The following is a 24,911-nucleotide window of genomic DNA, read 5'->3' as shown; positions in this document are numbered from 1 at the left end:
GCAATTTTGATTGGGATTGCATTGAATGTGTAGATAGCTTTGGGTAGTATTGACATTTTGACAATATTTATTCTTCCAACCCATGAGCATGAAATGTTTTTCCATTTTTTTATATCTTCTTCAATTTCCTTCATAAGCTTTCTATAGTTTTCAGCATACAGATCTTGTACATCTTTGGTAGGTTTATCCCTAGGTATTTTATGCTTCTTGGTGCAATTGTGAATGGGATCAGCTTCTTTATTTGTCTTTCTGTTGCTTCATTATTAGTGTATAAGAATGCAACTGATTTCTGTACATTGATTTTGTATCCTGCAACTTTGTTGAATTCATGTATCAGTTGTAGCAGACTTTTAGTGGAAACTGTCGGATTTTCCATGTATAATATCATGTCATCTGCAAAAAGTGAAAGCTTAACTTCATCTTGGCCAATTTTGATGCCTTTGTTGTCTGATTACTGATGCTAGAACTTCCAACACTATGTTAAACAACAGCGGTGAGAGTGTACATCCCTTTTGTGTTTCTGATCTCAGGGAAAAAGCTCTCAGTTTTTCCCCATTGGGGTTGATGTTAGCTGTGGGCTTTTCATAAATGGCTTTTATGATCTTTAAGTATATTCCTTCTATCCCGACTTTCTCGAGGGTTTTTATTAAGAAAGGATGCTGAATTTTGTCAGATGCTTGTTCTGCATCAATTGACAGGATCTTATGGTTCTTATCTTTCCTTTTATTAATGTGATGTATCGCATTGATCGATTTGCGAATGTTGAACCAGCCCTGCAGCCCAGGAATGAATCCCAGTTGATCATGGTGAATAATTCTTTTTATATGCTGTTGAATTCGATTTGCTAGTGTCTTCCTGAGAATTTTTGCATCCATATTCATCAGGGATATTGGCCTGTAGTTCTCTTTTTTTAGTGGGTCTCTCTGGTTTAGGAATCAAAGTAATACTGTCTTCATAGAATGAGTCTGGAAGTTTTCCTTCCCTTTCTATTTCTTGGAATAGTTTGAGAAGGATAGGTATTATCTCTGCTTTAAACGTCTGGTAGAACTCCCCTGGGAAGCCATCTGGTCCTGGACTCTTATTTGTTGGGAGATATTTGATGACTGATTCAATTTCTTCGCTGGTTATGGGTCTGTTCAAGCTTTCTATTTCCTCCTGATTGAGTTTTGGAAGCGTGTGGGTGTTTAGGAATTTGTCAGTTTCTTCCAGGTTGTCCAGTTTGTTGGCATATAATTTTTCATAGTATTCCCTGATAATTGCTTGTATCTCTGAGGGATTAGTTGTCATAATTCCATTTTCATTCATGATTTTATCTATTTGGGTCCTCTACCTTTTGTTTTTGGGAAGTCTGGCTAGAGGTTTATCACTTTTGTTTATTTTTTCAAAAAACCAACTCTTGGTTTCGTTGATCTGCTCTACAGTTTTTTTAGATTCTATATTGTTTATTTCTGCTCTGATCTTTATTATTTCTCTTCTTCTGCTGGGTTTAGGCTGCCTTTGCTGTTCTGCTTCTATTTCCTTTAGGTGTGCTGTTAGATTTTGTATTTGAGATTTTTCTTGTTTCTTGAGATAGGCCTGGATTGCAATGTATTTTCCTCTCAGGACTGCCTTCGCTGCATCCCAAAGCGTTTGGATTGTTGTATTTTCATTTTCATTTGTTTCCATATATTTTTTAATTTCTTCTCTAATTGCCTGGTTGACCCACTCATTCTTTAGTAGGGTGTTCTTTAACCTCCATGCTTTTGGAGGTTTTCCAGATTTTTTCCTATGGTTGATTTCAGGCTTCATAGCACTGTGGTCTGAAAGTATGCATGGAATGATTTCAATTCTTGTATACTTATGAAGGGCTGTTTGTGACCCAGTACGTGATCTATCTTGGAGAAGGTTCCATGTGCACTCGAGAAGAAAGTATATCTGTTGCTTTGGGATGCAGAGTTCTAAATATATTTGTCAAGTCCATCTGATCCAATGTATCATTCAGGGTCCTTGTTTCTTTATTTATGGTGTGTCTAGATGATCTATCTATTTCTGTAAGTGGAGTGTTAAAGTCCCCTGCAATTACCACATTCTTATCAATAAGGTTGCTTATGTTTGTGAGTAATTGTTTTATATATCTGGGGGCTCCGGTATTCGGCGCATAGACATTTATAATTGTTAGCTGTTCCAGCTGGAGTAGCCATACTTATATCAGACAAACTAGACTTTAAATTAAAGGCTGTAACAAGAGATGAAGAAGGGCATTATATAATAACCAAATTTAATTTTTGATGTTAAAAGTAACTGTTAGTACTTTTATACACTTTGAGGAATATACATTTGCTCTGCCTGTTTTGGGAGTTACTTAAAACTCCTCAGTATAGCAGTTCCATTATAGGAATTATATATCATAGATGTTTGCTCAGTGTATGCACAAGGGTGTTCACTGAAGCTTCATTTATAATAAGTAAAAACTGAAAGTCAACCAGAATTCATCAATAAATAATGGTTTACTAAATAATATAACCATAAAATGGGATACTGTGCAGATGTTGAAGATTGAAATATGTATGTATAAGTTCTTAAGACAGTATGTTTTGGGGAGCGTCTGGGTGGCTTAGTGGATTAAACATCTGACTCTTGATTTCAGCTCAGGTCATTATCTCATGGTTTTTGAGTTCCAGCCTTGTTTGGGCTCTGCCCTGACAGCACTCCTGCCCTCCCTGCCCCCTCTCTCAAAATAAATAAAAAAACAAAACAAAACTGTGTTTTCTTATGAGATAGTTATTTGATTTGATTTGGTAAAAGAGATAAATGGTGTCGAGTATACATGATTTTGTACTATGAAAAATTTTTTTAGAGTTAGAAATATTTAAATGTCATATAAAAGTTAAAATGCTTTCCTGACCAGGAAAATAATAAAGGTTGTTTTATTTCTCTGAAAAGTCCTCAGTGATCATTAGTACTCTCACAGCATTCAAAGAGACAATTCCTTTGAGCTGCCTCTGTTTTACCCTCTTGATTCTTAGATTCTTCATTATAGAGAGAGGTTACTAATGGCTAGTTAAACCATATTTACAAATGCTCAAATCTTGTCTGGACAAGGATATTCAGGACAAAATTAGCTTACATGTAAAAATGTATCTTGTTAGATTTTTAAATCTAGTGCAGTCCTTATTCTTTTTTTCTGACAATACCTGAAAGTGGCACAATAGATAACTATTGTCTAAAAAACATAGGGTATTATATGGAAAAGAGTTAACGCAACAGTCCTGACTGTTGTTCTTTGACTGTCCTGCTTACAAGGTTGTTCTTTGTCTAGTATTCGGGAAATTGGATTTGGGGAGGGTTCTCACCACCCTGAGTAGTGTAAGAATGGCTCACTGTGCCTGAATTGTTTGTACAACAATGTAGGGTTTTTTTTTTTTTTTTTTTTAATGTTTATTTTTGACAGAGACAAAGCGCAAACAGGGTAGGGGCAGAGAGAGGGAGACACAGAATCTGAGGCAGGCTCCAGACTCTGAGCTGTCAGCATGGAGCCCCACACTGGGCTTGAACTCATGAGCCATGAGATCATGAGTTCTCATGAACTGAGCCACCCAGCCAACAGAGCCACCCAGACGCCCCAACAATGTAGTTTCAATACCTTCTTTTCTTTTGAGAGTCTGAAATTTCTGCCTGGTATTTGCGAGGCAGAAAGTGGCTACATTATCAGCCCCTAATAAAAACCGTGAGTACTGAGTCTCTAATGAGCTTCTCTGGTAGGCAGTGTTTCCAAGGTGTTGTTACAACTTGGGGCTAGGGAAATTAGTCCTGTGTGACACCACTGGGAGCGGACTCTTGGAAGCTTATGTCTGGTTATCTTTGGATTTTGCCCCATACACCTTTTTCCTTTGCTGATGTTACTTTCTGTCCTTTGTAATAAATCATAATTGTGAGTATGACTATATTCTGAGTCCTACTGAATCATACAACCTGGGAATGGTAGTGGGGATACCCCAATACAGATGGACTTTTAGTTCATTTTACAAAATAGATTCCTTTGCTGAGGAGTATAGGAATTAGGAAAGGGACAGAACAGCGGAAACAAAAACTAATAATATATAACAGTATCAGCTGCATTTTGAGTATTAAGGAAACCTAATTGTTAAGGTTAACCTAATTGTTAACCTAATTGTTAAACCTAAAATTGTTAAGGATTTTATTTATCAAAATTGTCTTGTTTGTGTGAAGGGACTTTAAAGATGTCTGTCCATTTTTAGAACTTATTTTCTTTGAAAACAAGCAATGAAAATAAAGATGTGCACAGCCTTTTATCTTGACTAATTGTCAGTATGGATTTTTTTAAATTAGGTGGTTACAAAGGTTTAAATGAAGAAGTAATAACAGGCTCTGGAAAAAGTAAGTTTTACTTTAGATAAAGTATTTGATTTTTATGGTCAAAGTTCTTTTACCCTTCAATTAAAAAATAAAAACCATTTATATCTTGTTTTGGTTTGATTGCCTTTAAGATTCTTGGAAGTCAGAAGCTGAAGGAGGAGAAAGTGGTGATACTCAAGGTATACTAATTTTTGTGTGATCCCATGAATTTCTATTGTATTTTAATAAAAATGAAAAATACTTAAAAGCAGAGTTGACTTTTTCTTATTTGAAGTGAAAAGTTGAATGGTAAACATTGGGAAGTTCTACAGCATTTAAAATTTGATATTCACTTCTTGTTTTCCCTCTTACTTTTCTTCTGGTCCTTGTGATGTAAGCTCTTTCTTTTATTTGAATTCTAAGGACCAAAGGTGACCTACATACCACCTCCGCCACCTGAGGATGAGGATTCCATCTTTGCACATTATCAGACAGGCATAAACTTTGACAAATATGATACTATTCTTGTAGAAGTATCTGGACATGATGCACCACCAGCAATTCTGGTCAGTGTGATAATTATATCTTTATTGACTGTGTAGCAAACTTTGTTTTTAAAATAGTTGGTACATTTCCATAGGTTGATACGAAAGAATATAAAAATCTCATTTTTAGCACTTAATGGCTTAGGTTAGAAATTAAGAACCACATCTACCATGTACAGTAGAATTAATAACTATGTTGAAAGAGTATTAAATTTCATCTCCACATTCCCAAACCAGGATGAGAACTTCATTTAAATCTAAAAAGGATATTTTTCTAGAGATTCAAGATGTCTGCTTCCTAAATATTTGAGAAAGTCTGTTTTAGGAGAATGATTTTCTAAGGAGTAGGGGAGCTTACAGTCCCCTGTTGATTAATGAGCCATTATTACTGATCAGAGTATTTGTATTTCACAGGTTTTGAGAGATCAGAGAAACTGTTTTTAGAACTAGTATCTATAGGGAATATTCTTTAAATCTATGAAGTAATAATATATAGGCTCTGTTTATTACTTTTGAGTAGGGGCATCTTGGTAAAGTAAGTTTAGTGTATAGAATGGAATTAACAAAAACTTAAGAATAACTCAAATGGGATATGTTTATGGAATGATCTGCGTGTGATATATGGAATTTAATCACTGCCCCCCCCACTCCCCTGCCTTGTTTTTTTTTTTTTTTTTTTTTTAGACTTTTGAGGAAGCTAATCTCTGTCAGACACTGAATAACAACATTGCTAAAGCTGGTTATACTAAGCTTACTCCTGTGCAAAAATACAGTATTCCTATTATACTAGCAGGGCGAGATTTGATGGCATGTGCTCAGACAGGATCTGGAAAGACTGTAAGTCCTTTTCTAAAATGTATTCTCCATAATCAAACTATTAATAGTTTTTGAACTTAATTTTTTTTCAAGTAGTTTGAATCTTTTCGGTTGAATGGTAGATCGATAATTTCAATGAACTGTCATAAATACTCATGTTTTTTACTTCTGAATGGAGCAAAATGAATGTTTAATTCATTTTTTTAAGAGTGCTCAACTCCTTCTGGCACATGTTAATATCTGAAATAAAATGATAGAGGGTCAAAGCACTAGAGGTTATAAATATAACCTCAGGTTATGCTATCCAAAAGAACTCGGATGAGATCGGGCTGGTCTTAAGACTTACTCTGGGATCTGTCTGTTAAATAGGGTTCCGTGAGATGAGTCTTAAAGACTATGCTTTCTGAATCATGCCATTTTGGTTCATGCTGTTTTAACCTTAATCAGCCTCCATAGTAGAGTTGAGGGGATAATAAGTGAGTTATATAATATAGCAGCTGATGTGTGACTTAAACCTTACTTTGGAGGTAGATTTTAGTATCTTAATGAGAAAACTATTACAAAACATTTCTTTTGCCCCATTAACTTCAGTAAGGGTGAGTAATCCAAATGAATGATTTCCCAATTTTTGCTCTGTGTAACACTTTTGTCATGATTTCGGAGTGATAATTTTATCACTACTCCAAAAGGACAGATTTAGAATAATTGCTAAATGCAGTGATTTACATCAAGTTATATGTACATTCCCCTCTATAAATAAGTTAATGTTAATTTATTTAGAATCAATGGGTATGCTTTTTAAAAAACTGAAAAATATCCAAAATTTTATATTGTGTAATATGAGCATAAAGATTGAGGTGATAAAAACTCACTGAACTAAAACTGTTTTCTTCTGTCATCTTAAATTTACCAGCAAGATGGAGGAAGAATCTAGAGACTGTAAGGAAATAAGGAATAGATTTATTTCTACAGGGAGAAGGATGATGTATTATAAATTCGTATACTATGTAATTTAACTTTTAGGCAGCTTTTCTCTTGCCAATTTTGGCACATATGATGCGTGATGGAATAACAGCCAGTCGTTTCAAAGATCTGCAGGAACCAGAGTGTATTATTGTAGCACCAACTCGAGAGTTGATCAATCAGATCTATTTGGAAGCCCGAAAATTTTCTTTTGGGTATGTACATCTGGAATGCCATCCATTTTTTTTTTTAATGTGTATTTATTTATTTTGAGGGCGGGAGGGCAGTGAGAGAGGGAGAGAGAGAATCTGAAGCAGGCTCCATGCTCAGCACAGAGCCCAGTGTGGGGCTTGATCTCACAACCATGAGATCACAGCCTGAGCCGAAATCAAGAAGAGACTGAGCCCCCCAGGGACCCTGGAATGCCATTCAAAACAAGGTTTTCTTTAGAGATTTTTCTTAAAGTCTCAGTGGAGTTCTCAGAAGAACTCAGTGCAGCCATGTAATTAGTATTACTTGATTGAAATGTGCTTTTTTTAATAATCTTTATGGAGTCCCAGTTTATTTATTTAAAAATTTTTTTCAATTTTTTTTTTGAGACAGAGAGAGATACAGAGTGTGAGCCAGGGAGGGGCAGAGAGAGAGGGAGACAGAATCTGAAGCAGGCTTCAGGCTCTGAGCTGTCAGTGCAGAGCCCAATGTGGGACTTGAACCCATGGACCGTGAGATCATGACCTAAGCTGAAGTCGGACACTTAATTGACTGGCTACCCAGGCGCCCCCAAGTTGTTTTGTTTTGTTTTGTTTTACCTATTTATTTTGGTTTTGTTCTATTTATTTTTGGGGGGTAGGGAGGGAAGGTAAAAAAGAAAAATTTGGTTTTTGTTTCAAGGAGACTTCCTAAAGAGTAGTAACTCATTTGTTACACATTACCATGGATGAACACTGTTGTTTTGGCTTTCATGACCGTTTGAATTCAAGGTAATGTGCATAACCTGTATTTTTCTGAAATTCAGTGTGTTCATTTGGACAGACACGGGCTGACTATTTTTGTAGGAAAGGGACTGGCACTTTGGCATCAAGAACAAATAATTCAGCAATAGTGGTCTTGGATACTTCAATGCCCTGTGAACCTACAATTAACAAAGAGACTGCTCATTCTAAGAACCATGCAAGCAAGAAGGGAATAAGGGAAGAGTTAGAAGTCTCATGTTCAGAGCAAAATATCAGTCGTAATATCCTTCTCAGTTCTCTGATATATATAAAGTAGAGGGTGAGGATAAGACTTATATGAATATGACAAATAAAAAGTGTATACAGAACTGAGAAAGTATTTTTCATTAAGTTGGCCAATTATGCTAGTTCAACAAGCTTGTGAGGAAAAGAACTAAGGCACAATACGAGTTACACTGTTGTTAAGAACTTCTTGAAAGCAAAAAGAATACTAGTCAACTAATCAATGGTTTGATTTTAATTGTTTTAAAACGTGTTATTTTTAACTTGAATATCTGTGTTATGCCTTGGAAATTCAAAGCAAAAAGTAAAATCAAAAAGCCAGAAATGTCATTGACACGTCTACACAGATGTTTGCTTGTAGTTTTTGATATCCAAAACCTTTTTTCCACACATTGCACAGATGGCCTTTTTGTAGGCATAGCCCTAGCAGTAATGAGCACCTGGCTGGTGCACAGAACTTTTACAAATTCTGCAAGTGGAGAACTTATTTTTTCCATATGGTTTGAATCTTGCTTTTTTTTTTTTTTTTAAAGTCAGAGCTTTATTTTTATTCTGCTTTCTTCCACCATTTTCTGTGGTATTCCTTGCTGCTGAGCCACCCAGGCACCCTGGAATCCCAGGGTTTTTTTTTATTTTTAAAAGAAACATGGGGAGCCCTGGAATCCCAGTTCATTTTTATTTTTAAAAGAAACATGGGGCACCTGAGTGGCTCAGTCAGTTAAGCATCTGACTTCCACTCAGGTCAGGATATCTCGATTCGTGAGTTCAAGCCCCGCATCAGGCTCTGTGCTGAAAGCTGGGAGCCTGGAGCCTGCTTTGGATTCTGTGTCTCCCTCTCTCACTGCCTCTCCCACACTCACGTGCATGTGCGTGCTCTCTCTCTCTCTCTCTCTCTAAAATAAAGATTAAAAAAATTTTTTAGAGAAGCATGCTTACAAATCAGATGATAATAGATACATAATAAACATTGGTGGTATATTTTCTAGTTTTTAGTGCATGTTTAATGCACTTAGGGTGTTCTTAATAAACTGTTTAATATAATTTAATAATATAAAAGATGCTTATTTCATAATTAGACTTAATTTTTAATCATTTTCAGATTGTATCTTATTTCTGTATTTTGGCACATTTCGGTTGTTTCTAGTTTGGGACTACTATAAATAAAATCATAATGAGCAGATTGCTAAATAAACTTTTTCTATTTTTATGTTTTAAGTTTTCCTTAAAGTAGGTTTTTATAAGTTTAATGTTAAAGGGTATGAACTTCAAGCCAGTACCGATAGTTCTGTTAGCAGTGTATGAGAACGCCAGTTCACTCTACACTTTGCCAACATTTGGTATTATCTGTTCCTAACAAATTACCTAAAACATAGTTGCTTAAAGTGATAAATACTGTGTAATAGTTTCTGGGGATTAAGAGTTGGGGAAGAGTTTAGCTGAGTGCTTCTTGCTTGAGGTCTCTCTCAGGAGTAGGAGATTGCAGACAAGATACCAGCCAGAATTGTAGTTTTCTGAAGACTTGTTTATACCTGTCCCATAAGGATGCTTGATTGTCCTTAGGAAATGACAACTGGCTTGCTTAGACAATGAATGAGGAAGAGCAAGGAGGAGGCTACAATGTCTCGTATAAAATAGTCTGAGTCACTTCTGCCATATTGTGTTCATCACTCAGCAAGTTACTAAGTCTACCCCGTACCCCAGGACTGCCATGTCATTTGCTTGAACAGTGCAAAATGGAAATGCAGGGTCCTTTTTTCAATAATTATTATGGGGTCACCTGGGTGGCTCATTTGGTTTGAGCTGCTTTCTGACTCCTGATTTTCACTCGGGTCATGATCCCAGGGTCATGGGATTGAGCTCTACATTGGGCTCCACGTTAAGTGTGGAGCCTGCTTGGGGTTCTCTCTCTGTCCCTTTGCCCCTCTCCCCTGCATGTACTCTCTGTCTCTAAAATAATAGAAATGGGAGCGCCTGAGTGGCTCAGTCTGTAAAGCATCTGACTTCGGCTCAGGTCATGATCTCACGGTTTGTGAGTTCAAGCCCCGCATCGGCCTCTGTGCTGACAGCTCAGAGCCTGATACCTGCTTCGGATTCTGTGTCTCCTCCTGTCTCTGCCCCTCCCCTGCTCATGCTCTGTTTCTCTCTGTCTCTCAATAATAAATAAACATTAAAAAAAATAAAAGTAAAATAATAGAAATTATTAAGAATTTTAAGACTGCATATAGCAGAGCATTAAACGAAGCTAAGGACTCTTCCTATCTTGGGACCCTATGTGACTGCACAGGTTGCACTCCTATGAAGCCAGCCTTCACACACGCTTAAGGGGAAAGGGAGTTAGGATCTATATTTGAGGAAAGGGACAAGTACTTTTTTATTTAAAAGGCGAAACTACTTTTGGAATGCTTAATAAATTTTCCTTTGTTAATTACACATTGGTGTATACCACTTTATCTAATGGGGTGTTAGTTTTGTTTTTATAGGGTTTTTTTAATACAGATTTTTATGTAGAAATGGTTATATTTTATTTTCTATGAATCAGTTTATTTTAAAATGAGAAGAAAAACTAAAGTTACTAAAAATCCTTTAAAGCCTGAAGAAAGTGGATATATATTGCTTATAACAGTGTTTTTTCTTGATAATCCCCATGTACTGTGTTGCTTTTAGGCTTTTAAATCAAGTAGTAAAAAATAACATTTTATTTATTAACTTTATTAATTTTTTAAAATTTACATCCAAGTTATTTAACACATAGTGTAGTAATGTTTTCAGGAGTAGAATCTAGTGATTCATCACTACATATAACACCCAGTACTCATCCCAACAAGTCTCCTCCTTTGTGCCCCTTGAACAAATACTATTTTAAAAACAAAAACATATGCATGGCAAATTCAGATAATAGTCATGCACAAATTGAATCTTTGTACCTGGAAATTTGTTGCAACGTTATGGCAAAACTGAAAAGTAAATACCTATCAGTCAAGGACTGGTTAAGTTATAGTACACTTAGAGTACTAATGGTAATAATGAAGTTATTGAATACTTAGCATTTGCTGAGTTATAAATACTAAATGTGTTATTTTATTTAGGCCTAGCAATAGCAGAAAATAGAATCTGTTTAAAGCAATGAGTTTGTTTAATAAACATAAAATTTTGGGGGTACCTGGGTGGCTCAGTGGTAGAGCATGAAACTCTTGATCTCAGTGTTGGGAGTTTGAGCCTCATGTGGTGTGTAGAGATTACTTAAATAAGTAAACTTAAAAAAAACCCTACAACATAAAACTGTCCTGCACTCTTGACAACCCCCCCCCAACTTATTTAATTCTCCTCTTCAGAGTTAACCACTGTTAACAGTTTCACATGAATTAGTGTAAAAACAGCTGGTGCACACATACGCACTTTAATCCTTCTTCCAATAAGTGGGTAGTACACTAAGCTGTTGTCACTCTCTTTTTTTAATGGTAAATGTTAATCTGGAACTGTTGCCCTTTCTATGGGAATGCACAAGTATCTCTTGGGATGAGTGGACTGTAATTATAACTCTTCTACTGTTTTGATGCTAAATAGTTGGCAGTGAATATTTATGTAAATTCACCTTTGCCCATTTGTGGGGACATACTTAAAGGGTAAATTCATATATGTGAATTTATTGGGACAAGAGAGAAGTTTTTACAATTTTAATAGAGACTAATTGTGAAAGAGCCTGTCTTATTTTATCCTATTAAGTGTCAGTTTCCCGACACCATGGCTAACATGGTATTATTACACTTCAAGGAAAATGTTATGTTTGTCGTAATTTGTCTTCCTTTGTAAAGTAATGTTGACCTTAAAAAAAATGTTTAAAAGCCAGTTGTATTTCTTATGAACCACATGTTCATGTTTTTGGTCAATATTTTTGTGGGTGGTATTGGTGTTTACCATTGTTTTTGAAGAACTGTTGCTTGGATAGATTGCAGATTTTTTTTCATAGTTTTTAATTTCTTTTTCAACTTCTTGGGAAGAATTTAATTTTTTTAGATAATGAGAATGTATTAGTTTTTTTCTTTATGGATTTCTTTTTATAGTTTATTAGAAACAGATGTATAATTTTCACAAAACTAGAAAATAACATTTATTTTTCTTGTAAATAGGACCTGTGTAAGAGCTGTTGTTATATATGGGGGAACCCAGTTGGGTCATTCAATTCGACAAATAGTACAAGGCTGTAATATATTATGTGCTACTCCTGGGAGACTGATGGATATCATAGGTAAAGAAAAGGTAGGCTCTCGAGGGATGACAAAATTGTGGATTAATAATTTTTTTTTGTATGGGAAAGGGGAAGAATGGTATATAGAGGGATATATATTTATTAGAGTACGCTTTATATGTTAGGCCCCCATCAGAATCTTTGAATGGACTATTACATAATTCTTAAAATAATTCCAACATGAGATAAAAAGTATTTCCTATTTTGTGTTTGAGAAAGCAATAAGTGTTATTATGCAGTTTATTTAAAATCCCTCACTTAGCTCTAGTGATAGAGCTAGGGTTAGAACCTGGATCTGACTAGAGTCTATATCCTGTACTCCACTACACTGGGAGAAATGCATTACATGCTCCCATAGTTTCATATAAGTTGTGATGACATATTTTCTTCCTGAATTGTGTACTACCAATTTTGTTTCCTGTTGAAGCATAGGAGTAATATTAACCAGGATTATTAAATTTCCAAGTCTTTAAAAAGACATTTTAGAGTTATATGTTTAGTGTAGGTATTCACATACCACATTATTAAATCACTAAATCATTGCTTTAAATTCACGTTCATGAACCTCTTTTGCTTTTTTTAGGCTCTTCTCTAAAGGGGTTACTCAAAATACGGTCTTTCTGCATAAAAATACGATACTTATTCAGACTACCCAGAGAAATCCACTTTGATTTCTCACTTAACATCTTACATGGTTGTGCGACATTCATTTGTTTTTCTTGCAAATGTCTGTTTCTCTTTGTAGTGATAAGTGTTCATGCGAAGAAGGTGAGAGAAGTTTCTTAGTTGTTCCCAAGTGATTACAGAATGGAGAATTTATTAAGAGTTTAAAGCATTAGAAATAAATTTACCAGTTATAAGACATTTGAATATGTCATGATGTTAGGAAATGTTTCCTTACATTTAAGAATCTGACTTTATCAGATAATAAGATGTAGATCTGTGAGGTCCACTATGGTAGTTAGCCACATGTGGCTGTAAACATTTAAAAAGGATATAAAATGAAAAATTTTGTTCTTTAGGCCTACTAGCCACAGTTCAAGTGCTTAATAGCCGTATGAGGCTAGTAGCTAACATGTTAGTGAAGATCAAGAATTGTTAATAAACATTTAAATAAACAGTACTAGTGTTACGAACCAAAACAATTCTCATCATTTTATGCATTGATTTCTACTTTACATTCTTAAGAATAAATCAGTAGTTGGAATTGTGGACACATTTTAGTTTAATATATTGACTAATATGCATTTTCTGCTCTAACCCTTGAAAATATCCTGAAAGATTGGTCTCAGACAAGTCAAATATTTAGTTTTGGATGAAGCTGATCGCATGCTGGATATGGGTTTTGGACCAGAAATGAGGAAGTTAATTTCCTGCCCAGGAATGCCATCAAAGGAACAGCGTCAAACCCTTATGTTTAGTGCGACTTTTCCAGAGGAAATTCAAAAGTAAAATTTTTTTCTTCTTAAAAATAATTGTTATGTACATAAATGGCTTTATGAAAGGAAAAGCAATGTGACTCTATGATTTTTAAGAGTTTTTTTAAAATTTAAGGTAACACAGGTAGTTTAAGAAGTGGATGTATTCCTAAAAACTTAACTGCATTTTTCATTGTTTGTAACCTTTATCCCTGGCTTTGCCACACTTTATAAAATTTGTAACATTTTATTAAATGTGTGTGTGTGTGTGTGTCTGTGTGTGAGTGTGAGTACACAGCACCTAGATAGGATTTAATAAGTGCTTACTCAATGAAGTTATTTTTTTGTGTCTTGAAACCACAATTGTAGAACTTGCAAAAATTGGGCCTTTTGTAGAAAATTCACATACCAACTGTTGACATATATTGAGTATCTTACTGTATATGGTTTGGTGAATTCTGAGATGAGGATGACACATCCCTTGTAGATGATGTGTCCCTTCTAGAGTTCTAACTCTTCTTCCTGCTTGCTGATCCCTTGGCTCTAGGGAGCCTGAAGTGTCTCAACAGCAACTTCTTAGCTTGTCATTTAGTTAGACTCCTGCGTATTTACTCTGATAGAACTTTTCTTTCTTTGGGAACCAAGACCTCCACACCTGCAGAATCTGTGGCTGTGGGTGGGACAGGAAACACAGTTTCAAATATGAGTCACAGGGAGCAATGGTAAGTGGACCACTCTTGCTTTGCATGCCTTGCTCTCAGACCCAATGTACCATATAAGGATTTCTGGTTGAAAGTTACCGTGCCCTGTTGAATCATGTGCCATATTCAGAAAGAAACACTTCCAAGCACTTGTTTAAGTGGATGTTCCACTTTCTGTAGCCTGGCAGCATCTCACTGTTGTCATGTGATATGACCTGTAGACGTTACGGTTATGGGCCTGCTCTGTCACTTATTTTTCTGTAAAGTGGGTCTCCTGGTCTGATTGAGTCTTAACATGGGATGAAATACTTCACAAGCCACAAGTTAGTGGTGCTGGCTATTGATTTGTTTTCCTTAATAGATGATTTAAAAAGTCTTTGTATAAAGTTAAAACGAGCTCTTTATTGGGGGAAAAAATCTAAATCATAAGAGAGCATTTGACCAGTTAGGATTTTTTCTTTCTTAGTGGTACATAAAATAATAGTTTCTTATAATAACTGGTGTCTTAAAACTTGAAAGGTGGTATCTGTATTTCCCTTATCACCTTTGCAATTAATAAGAAGTAGATAATTACCTACCTAAATAGCAGGTAATATTCTGCTGCCTATATGTTTTTTTATTCACCCTGAAATAGGAAGGTATTTGAATGTTGGCTAGCCAGAATGACTAATGTGTACTGTCATCAGTAATATTTGTTGAGGGCTTTTTATGAGCCATATTTGAGTATAAGTCCTGGGTATGTAGGGTAAACAGTAGAGTCCCTCACCTTGAGGGACCTTGCCCATTATTCTGTCTGAAGTCCAGTGTTATCATTCTACATATTCACTGAACTATTGCAGCATCAATTTCCTTGGCTGATGTTTCTTTCTGTAACTGTCCCCAATTTATTACCTGTATCCTTAATCTCTCTTCGGATTGCCAGACTTGAGGATTTAACTCTTCAGGATTATTTTATTCTTAATTGAATTACCTGTAAAGTTCACTATGTCCAAAATGGAAGCTCTTCTTCAATGCCCTCTTTCCTGTTCAGTTTTCCTTACTGGCAGTGTTGTCTTTCCAAGCCCAAATCCTTTCAATCATCTTGATTGCTTTAATATATTCTTTTAACTTTATGCCCTTCAAAAACAGTCATTTTGGCAGTTATCTCTAAAATATTTCAAATCAGTTTCTTCTGTTTCCCACATTAATTTAAGTCCTTTTCACTTTTCTCTCTACTCATTGTCAGTAGCTTTGTAGCCTGTCCTCCCTGACTCTAATCTCAATTTTGTGTCAGTAATAATTCCAAAATAAAGTTTTAGGTTTTTTTTAGACATTTATTCAAAATAAGCCCTCCTGGGGCGCCTGGGTGGCTTGGTCGGTTAAGCGTCCGACTTCGGCTCAGGTCATGATCTCGCGGTACGTGAGTTCAAGCCCCGCGTCGGGCTCTGTGCTGACAGCTCAGAGCCTGGAGCCTGTTTCAGATTCTGTGTCTCCCTCTCTCTCTGCCCCTCCCCTGTTCATGCTCTGTCTCTCTCTGTCTCAAAAATAAATAAACGTTAAAAAAAATTTTTTTTTTAAAAACAAAATAAGCCCTCCTGTGTCTTCCCATTTCCACAGACTAACAAGATTTCAAAGTGTACATATGATCAAATCTTTGCTTTTTCTGCTACTTTATTACCTGGGATTGTATACTTCTTTTCTATTAAAACTATTTCTTGTTGGCTGAGCAAGCCAAATTCCATCCTTCCTCATTAGTTTTTCTTGTTTCTCCTTTCTTCTTAGAATGTCTTTCCCTAGTCATCACTATTATACATTCTTGCTTGCTGCTGCTTAGATCTAGCTCAGTACTTGAAGACTCTTGGAAATACACATCACTTCATCCATTTCTTGCCATTGTATTTGTCAAGAAACCATTTTAAATACTTGGCACATTTTTTTGAATATGGTAAATGTTTAGTAGATGTTAACTGTTAAAACTGGAATATGAAAATATATTAAATGCTAAAACGTTTATTTTTTTAATTTTCAAAAAATTTTAAAAATATTTACTGTCAAATTTTGTCAAATTGGCTAACATACAGTGTGTACAGTGTGCTGTTGGTTTTGGGGTAGATTTTCATGGGTAATTACTTACATACAACACCCAGTGCTTATCCCAACAAGGGCCCTCCTCAGTGCCCATCACCCATTTTCCCCTCTCCCCCTCCCCCATCAATCCTCACTTTGTTCTCTGAAATATTAAAATGTTTTATATATGATTATGCAATATTAAAAATTGTTATATACTTAAAAATGTAGTTATTATTTTTTATATAACTATATCTTACTTGATGTGAGCATCTCAGTGGCAGAAACTATCATATTCATCTTTGTATTCCCAGTACCTTGTATCATGTATGCCTGACACAGACACACATTTAATGTTTTAGTGAATGAAAAAAATATGATGGAAAGTAATGAACTGTAGATGGTTTTAAGATTTGTGCTTGAGAGGGTGCTTGATTATTGAAGGAAGGACTTCAAAAAGAAGCTTTCCTTTTTCTTTTATGGTAGCAGCAGGTGAAGAGAAAGAAGCAGTAATGATTTATTAAGATTCTGGATATGCTTTGCTCATGAGATTTTCATGAGACAGCTAAGAAGTAGGGACTGCTAAATGGGACAGAGGAGGACTGATGATAGATTTGGCCCTCCTCCTTAATCACAGAAAAACTCAGTTCTTTGCCAGTTCCCTTTCTCCTCTTCCTCTGTTGCTGGATGATTTAAAGCAGGCCTTCTTAATTGTATGCTGTCTGTGAGTTATGTGTGTGTCCACATGCTGATATCCTCAGCGTTTGGGGTGACCATACACAGCCTGATGTGAGCTAGCCTCTAGGCCCTTCACCTCCTCTCTCATTTTTTTGCTCAGACATGCTGTATAAATGCTACAATTTTTTGTATGTGTCATGACATGAAAAGCACTGACCTAAGGTCTGGTTTGCTGATAATTGTTCAAAGCATAGTAGTTTAACAAGTAATATTTTCAGAAAACAACTTTTAGCAATAACATACATAAAAGCATTAGTGAAGGACAGAATTTTTGCCCTAGGCTTGCATTGCAGTTTGTAACAACTATTTGTTGTAGTCTGATACTTTAGCATACTTTTCTATTGTTATATACACATTTTAAATAGTTTTGCATGGCCACGTTTCACTAAGTTATTTAGTATTTTACAAAATGTTAATGTTTTATACTGATCTTTGGAATTAGTACTTGCATGATATAAGTTATTTACCTTGTTATAGTTGTTATAATCTGTCTAATTAACATTAAATAACACTTGGAATAATTCAGTGAATATTGTGAGTGTTAATGGAAGAGGATAAGTTAAGGAGTAATTTTTTGTCTTTGAAGGTTGGCTGGGGAGTTTTTAAAGTCGGATTATTTGTTTGTTGCTGTTGGACAAGTGGGTGGAGCATGTAGAGATGTTCAGCAGACCATTCTCCAAGTTGGCCAGTACTCAAAAAGAGAAAAACTTGTCGAAATTCTGCGAAACATAGGTATCTTACATTGATATTTTTTTGTCATAATTTTGATTTTTAAAAAATGCTTATTTTTTAAATTACTCTAAAAATTGTTTGTTATGGGTTTTTAAATAAGTGTGTTTTCATTATTTCCTCTTTCTCTAAAGCTTTCTTTATAAAAGGTTTTATGATTTAGTTTCCTCTAAATTATATAGCAGTTTAATCTTTTCTTCATAAAGATTAAAAAAAAGGATTTGAGACTTGAAATATGTGACTAAAAGCTATTCCAGGAGAAATACATATATTTTTCATTGTAAGAAATAAAAAAGCCTCCTTTACATTAAACTCTATTTTCTTCACCCTGAGTTATTTTTACTTCATAGTTTTTGCTTCCAAAATATTTCTATAATTGTAGATTCAAAAAATTTTAGAGGTGAAGGGAACTTTAAACATCTAGTTCTGGTTTTTACAATAGTGATGAGAAATTTCTCACCCCCCCCCAAATAATTTTTATAGAAAGTCGTATTTCTTTGATTGAGTTGGGCTTAGTTTGTGCCGAAAAATAAAACTTTTTAATATTGCTATTTTATTTCTAATTTTTTTCATTATAGGACCTACTTTATTACTGAGAAAAAATGTTTTATTTTTTCCACCATATGTAGCAAAATTTATTTTTCCTTTTTTAAAAAATCTTAGTTTTAACATATAGTGCAATATTGGTTTCAGGAGTAGAATTCAGTGATTCATCACAGCAAGTGCCCTGCTTAGTACCCAGTAATTATATTTTAATTTCTTCTTATTACCTCACAGGCTAAGTGTACTTACATGCTATATATTCCCCGTCCCCTTCTTCATTTTAGTAATTGTTTCAATTTGAATGTCACTGTTGGGATGGAGGAATGAGGAGAGGACAGGAAACCATCTAATTTCCAACAATGAGGAGAAAAAAAAGTTGACTTAGAAAACACTTAAAAAAATTTTTTTTAATGTTTATTAATTTTTGAGACAGAGACACAGCATGAGCAGGAAAGGGGCAGAGAGAGAGGGAGACACAGAATGTGAAGCAGGCTCCAGGCTCTGAGCTGTCAGCCCAGAGCCCGACACGGGGCTCAAACTCATGAACTGTGAGATTGTGACCTGAGCCAAAGTCGGATGCTTAACCGACTGAGCCACCCAGGCGCCCCTAGAAAACACTTTTAAAGGCTTCTATTCTTTAGTTTCCGCTGAGTCTTAAAAAAACACAAAACTTTTAAAACCAAATGCTCATCATGAGTTGGAGAAATTTTACTGGTTTGCTTCATCCAGTGTTTCATAAATTACTGTATATGGCATATTAAGTTAAAATAATAACTTCTGTGGGCCACATACTATTCTGACTGTTTTACGTGTATTAACTCATTTAATGCTCAAAACAACTTTCTGAAGTAAGTTTTGTTAACCGCATTTTAACATTGAGGACACTGAAATACAGAGAGGTCAAGTAACTTGTCAGGTATAAATTGAAGTTCCGTATGCAGAAGAGATAAGCAATATGTAGTTTTGCTGAAGTTAGAACATTTTTAGTATAAATGTTAAGATTTATAAAACCTTAAGATTTTTTATGTATGAATTTGTGCAATAAAGATTATTTGAGAATAATTCTAATGAGAGTTTTCAGAAGTGCTGGTTTGCCTTTGAGAAATCTTTGAAGTCACTGTATGAGCACTATTGTATACTTCTGTATTATTTAAACTGTTAAATGTTCTGCGGTTTAGAGTTAATTGTTTTGATAATTTATGTATGTATGTATTTTTTTTAATCTGCATGGAATATCCATTCAGTATATCCTCAAGTTTTACATATATTTGTTCATATAATTTTTTTTCTACTTTTTAAGGTAAATCTGCTAGCTTATCCCCTGTGCCTTTAAAATGTATAGGTAGGGGCGCCTGGGTGGCGCAGTCGGTTAAGCGTCCGGCTTCAGCCAGGTCACGATCTCGCGGTCTGTGAGTTCGAGCCCCGCGTGAGGCTCTGGGCTGATGGCTCGGAGCCTGGAGCCTGTTTCCGATTCTGTGTCTCCCTCTCTCTCTGCCCCTCCCCCGTTCATGCTCTGTCTCTCTCTGTCCCAAAAATAAATAAAAACGTTGAAAAAAAAAATTAAAAAAAATAAAATAAAATAAAATGTATAGGTATAATTATTTTATAGTAGTATAACCAGCTGCCTTTTTCATAATTTAATTTTTTAAATGTGTATTTATTTTGAGAGAGAGAGTAAGAGACAGCACTTTCAATGCAAAGCCCTGTGTGGGGCTTGATCTCATGAACCATGAGATCATGACCTGAGCCGAAATCAGGAGACAGACGGTTAACCGACTAAGCCACCTAGGTCCCCTCATAATTTAATTTTAGTTGAACATGTATCAAACATTTTATTGAGCTCATTAATTATTAGGAGAACTAGTAAGATGTTATAGCTACTTTGAGCAATTCAAAGAACACGTATGTGTAGGATATTAGGAAAGCCCAAATAAATTTACAAAAAAATGTAAAACTGGTCAATATCCACAAAGCAGTAATCAGTTACATTTGAGGGGCAACTTCACTTTTATTTTTATTGATAAAAATCATTTGCATTGCTATCAGTTGCAAGAGAGGTATAACAGAAAAAATAGAGTAAAAGTCACATAACCATGAAGGGTGTGCTAGATGGTAATTTTTCTTGGTTATTTCAAAGTCTTTCACAGTTTTTCCTGACAGCTATATCCTCTCATGATCACAACAATCTCAGAGATTATTCTTGGTCACAGAAAGGCTGGTCTCATTCTGTTAGGCTTATTTGCATAGATGCAGCAAGACTATTAACAATATAGGCCTCTTTGAGTTTGTTTTGCACATCAAGAGCCAAACGATATTGAATAATAAGATCACAAAATTAACTTCTGTCTGGAAGTTTTCATAAGAAATCTGACATTGAACTTTTAAAAGCCTCCATTATTTGCTTAGATAGGAAATTAAGTCTGGAAAACTCTCTGAGTCATATTACAACTGTAATACATAGCAGCTTAAGTGAGTTCCTATCTTCTAAAGTTTCCCTGGATTTTTCATGTAATTAATTCTTGTTCCATTGCATCTGTTAGACTTTCATGATTCTTTCTGCTTCTGAACTAGTCCTGTAAATTCTGCTTGTCCAGTGATAGGGTCTAAAAGTTATTAAAACAATGTCAACTTAGAACCTTCTACCCTAGACTATTTTTTTTAATATCAGTAGTTAGAAGTGCTTGATAGAGGCACAAATATACAAACTCTGCTATCTGGCTTATAGTATAGCCTTTGGGAAAGTATCAAGAGAAAACAAAAACTATATAGTTAACAAAGACTTAATGATCCTGGTTAATTTATTAGTGATCATTATTGAAAATGAAAGATTTAATGAGGGTTTATAATAAGAATAATGCTAGTAGTAAGGAAATTTGGTTGTTTCTGTGGCATTGCAAAATAAAGGTAATAAAGTCATTTCTAAGAAATTTTAGATGAATGTTTAAATGATGATGTCTCTAATGAAATGTCTCTAATGATAATGATAAGCCTATTTTCAAAGAACTATGTAAATGTTACATCTGATTTATAAAAATGGGTTGGGTCTAATTTTTCATACCAAGAACATCTGGTAAAAAGATTGAGTAAGTGCAAATAGGATCTGCTTTTCTGTATTTATACAGAATGCCACATGTGAGTCTGGTGTACATCCCATTTGAGAACCACAAGCCTAGAAGGTGCTATATTAAAATTAAGAAGTGAACTATTTTTTTTAATTAAAAAATTATTTTATATATATTTACTTATTTAATATAATTTATTGTCCAACTGGCTTACATACAATACGCAATGGTCATCCCAACAAGTGCCCTCGAGAAAGAGCACGTGCGCCAGGGGAGAGGGGCAGAGTGGGGGGAGAGAGATTCTTAGGCAGGCTCCATCCACACTCAGTGCAGAGTCCCATGCAGGGCTCAATCCCACGACCCTGGGATCAAGACCTGAGCTGAAATCAGGAGTTGGAGCCTCAACTGACTGAGCCACTCAGGCACCCCTACATATAAACATTTTAAATAATAAGTGAAATTATGATTGGCAACACTATGCTGTTGTATTAGGCACTGTGCCTCTAGCCCTCTGATCAATATAGAAAAACTCTAGAGAGTTATTTCCTAAGTATTTTAGTCAATGTTTCTCCTGTAGGTGTAAACATATGGGCATTTATACATCTCCAGGGACTTCCCAGAAGGTATACATTTTGAAAGTATTTCCATAAAGTCTACATCTTACCTATGCTTTTTAACCTAGAGGAAGTTTAATATCTGTTCTGACTTGACAACTGTTGCCATTCAACTCTTAAAAATAGTAACACATCAAACAAGCCTAATTATTTTTAGCCTCTCTTTTATTTTTTAAGGTGAGATAACAAACTTTTGTGCTTTTCCTGGTGTTTTCTGAGAAATCACAATGATAGTTTAGATGGATTTTTTTTCTTAATTTATGGTTCATTTTTAGAAAGGCAGAATCAAGAGTTGTCAGAGGAGAGTTGAACATTGGATTAGTGTAGGATCATTGGTGGCTGAGAAACAGTACTTGGTTGCCAGTTTAATTAAATGACAATAAAACCTTTAAATATAGAAGGTAACATGATTTCATAGAGGAAACTGGAGGCAGGAATGTCAGACATAAGTGTTGTAGCTGACTACCAGAGCTCATGAACTTTTTTTTCACTTTTTTTTTTTTTAGTGTTTATTTTTGACAGGCAGTGCGAGCGAGCACGCGCAAGCAGAGGAGGGGCAGAGAGAAGGGAGACACAGAATCCGCAACAGGCTCCAGGCTCTGAGCTGTCAGCACAGAGCTTGACGCAGGGCTCGGACTCACCAACAGTGAGATCATGACCTGGGCCAAAGTCGGATGCTTAACTGACAGAGCCACCCAGGTGCCCCTCATGAACTACATATACTACTTTTTTATGGCACACTTTGTTAAAGTATGAAAGTGCTGCAAATTTTTAAGTGGCAAAAATGAACATGTTTATTAACATGCCTCAAAGATACTGCATATGAAAAATAAGCAAAAGAACATGAACTTAGGTTTAGTAATTAATATGTGAGAATTCTAGTGATCACTAATTTACTCAATATAATCTCGTTTAAGTTACCTAAAGCTGAAGATGTTGGATATTATTTTCAGGATGACATTATGCAAAATATAAATACTGTTGAATAATGAATCAATTTACTGAACACAAGTTTGTTTTTATACTTTTAAGTCTTTATTTTTTATTTATTTATTTTTTTTTAATTTTTTCTTTCAACGTTTATTTATTTTTGGAACAGAGAGAGACAGAGCATGAACGGGAGAGGGGCAGAGAGAGAGGGAGACACAGAATCAGAAACAGGCTCCAGGGTCTGAGCCATCAGCCCCAGAGCCTGACGCGGGGCTCGAACTCACGGACCACGAGATCGTGGCCTGGCTGAAGTCGGACGCTTAACCGACTGCGCCACCCAGGCGCCCCTATACTTTTAAGTCTTTAAAAAAATTTTTTTTAATTTTTGAGAGAGTGTAAGAATGTGGGTACAGAGAGAAAGGGAGACAGAATTTGAAGTAGGCTTCATGCTTAGATCTGTCAGCACAGAACCTGACGTGGGGCTAGAACCCACAAACCATGAGAGCATAACCTGAGTCAAAGCTGGACCTTAATCGACTGAGCCCCTATGTTGTAATGCTCTTAAACATTATGGAGAATATTAGCTTATTTGAGTGGCTAACCTACATAGGCTAAGGAAAACCCAACTAAAATAAGGTGTTTGTATTATGCTTAAAACTGATAAATCAGAGAAAAGATGTGTGTTTTTTTAAACTGAAGTTATTAGTCTTGAGTTTATCAAAGATTTCACTTATGTGTACTTGTAATCTTAAATGTTTCAGATTTAATTCCTGTAGGAAGATTTTTTTTTCAAAAACAGTTCAGTTGTAGAAATTCAGTTTTGTTATTCTCTGGGAATTTTAGGAATGTTTGCTTCTATAAATTATTTTTGTTTTATTTAACTCAGTAAACCAAATCAGAATTAATTTGATAGACCTATAAGATACTTTTTAAAAGATGCTTTAATAGACTTTTATAATTTTTTTTTCTAGTTTTGCTTCTCCCCTCTTCCTATTTTCTCCTTCTGCAACAGTAATTAGATAATATTAGATCTTCTTGTTCTGTCCTCCATATTTTGTAACCTCATTTTCATATTTTCTACTTGTTCTGGGTTGTATTCTAGATAGTCTGGGTAGTTATTCAGATATACCATCACTTTTGCAGAAACTGGTACTGGTACAGTGTATATGTATAGTTCTCTGCCATTTTGCTACCTGGGTGTATTTGTGTAATTACCACCAACATCAAGATCCAGAGCTACTACCTCACTACAAAGATATCCCTTGTGCTGTTTTTATAGCATACCCACCACTCCTACCCTCACTGCCTATCCCTATGTCCTCACAACCCCTAATCTGTTTTCCATCTTTATAATATTATAATTTCAAAAATACTATGTAAATGGAATAATGTGTATGTGACCTTTGAAATCGTTTTTTCCTTTCGCTGTAATGCCCTTAAGATCATCAAATTGCTGTGTCAGTGGTTGATTTCTTTGTATTGCTGAGGAGTATTCCATGGTATGGATATACTTGTATTTTTGGTTCTTAGCCCTTCTGTCAATTTTATTCCTTTTAATTGTTAAATTTATACCATTTAGGTTCATTGCAATTATTAGAGGTTAGGGCTTAATCATTTCATTTTTTTTTAATTTTTGTGCCATAGAACATTTATTTTTATGTGTGCCAGTAAACATGAAGAAGTTAGGTTTGATTTTACAAGACTCTGAAAAGGACTAAGTTCAGATTCGTCCATGACATTTGCCTATTCTTCTTTTTTTTTTCTTTTTTATTTCTTATTTTTAGTTATTTTTAAATTTTTGTCCAAGTTACTTAGCATATAGAGCAATAATTTCAGAAGTAGAATCCAGTGATTCATCCCCTACATATAACACCCAATGCTCATCCCAGCAAGTGTCTTCCTTAATGTCCCTTACCCATTTAGCCCAGCCCACAACCCTTCCAGTAGCTCTGTTTGTTCTCCATATTTAAGAGTCTATTATTTAACCATT

The 24,911-nt window shown here is 35.2% G+C and overlaps 1 protein-coding gene across 8 annotated transcripts in view; it reads left to right on the top strand.

Moving 5' to 3' along the window:
- DDX4 (DEAD-box helicase 4) overlaps positions 1-24,911 on the top strand; it is an 85,570-nt gene that overhangs the window by 53,730 nt on the left and 6,929 nt on the right. For all 8 annotated transcript variants that reach the window (XM_040453092.1, XM_040453098.1, XM_040453068.1 and 5 more), the window contains 8 exons: positions 4,330-4,377; positions 4,488-4,535; positions 4,759-4,901; positions 5,565-5,717; positions 6,720-6,874; positions 12,022-12,151; positions 13,422-13,588; positions 17,630-17,775. In XM_040453092.1, coding sequence (XP_040309026.1) covers positions 4,330-4,377; positions 4,488-4,535; positions 4,759-4,901; positions 5,565-5,717; positions 6,720-6,874; positions 12,022-12,151; positions 13,422-13,588; positions 17,630-17,775 — 990 coding nt within the window. The remainder of the gene's footprint in view (positions 1-4,329; positions 4,378-4,487; positions 4,536-4,758; positions 4,902-5,564; positions 5,718-6,719; positions 6,875-12,021; positions 12,152-13,421; positions 13,589-17,629; positions 17,776-24,911) is intronic.

The sequence above is a fragment of the Herpailurus yagouaroundi genome, unplaced genomic scaffold (genome assembly GCF_014898765.1).
Source record: "Herpailurus yagouaroundi ecotype Mexico unplaced genomic scaffold, PumYag 29, whole genome shotgun sequence".
Classification (NCBI taxonomy): domain Eukaryota; kingdom Metazoa; phylum Chordata; class Mammalia; order Carnivora; family Felidae; genus Herpailurus; species Herpailurus yagouaroundi.
The sequence above is the reverse complement of the archived record's forward strand: the minus strand, read 5'-3'. Positions and strand labels throughout refer to the sequence as shown.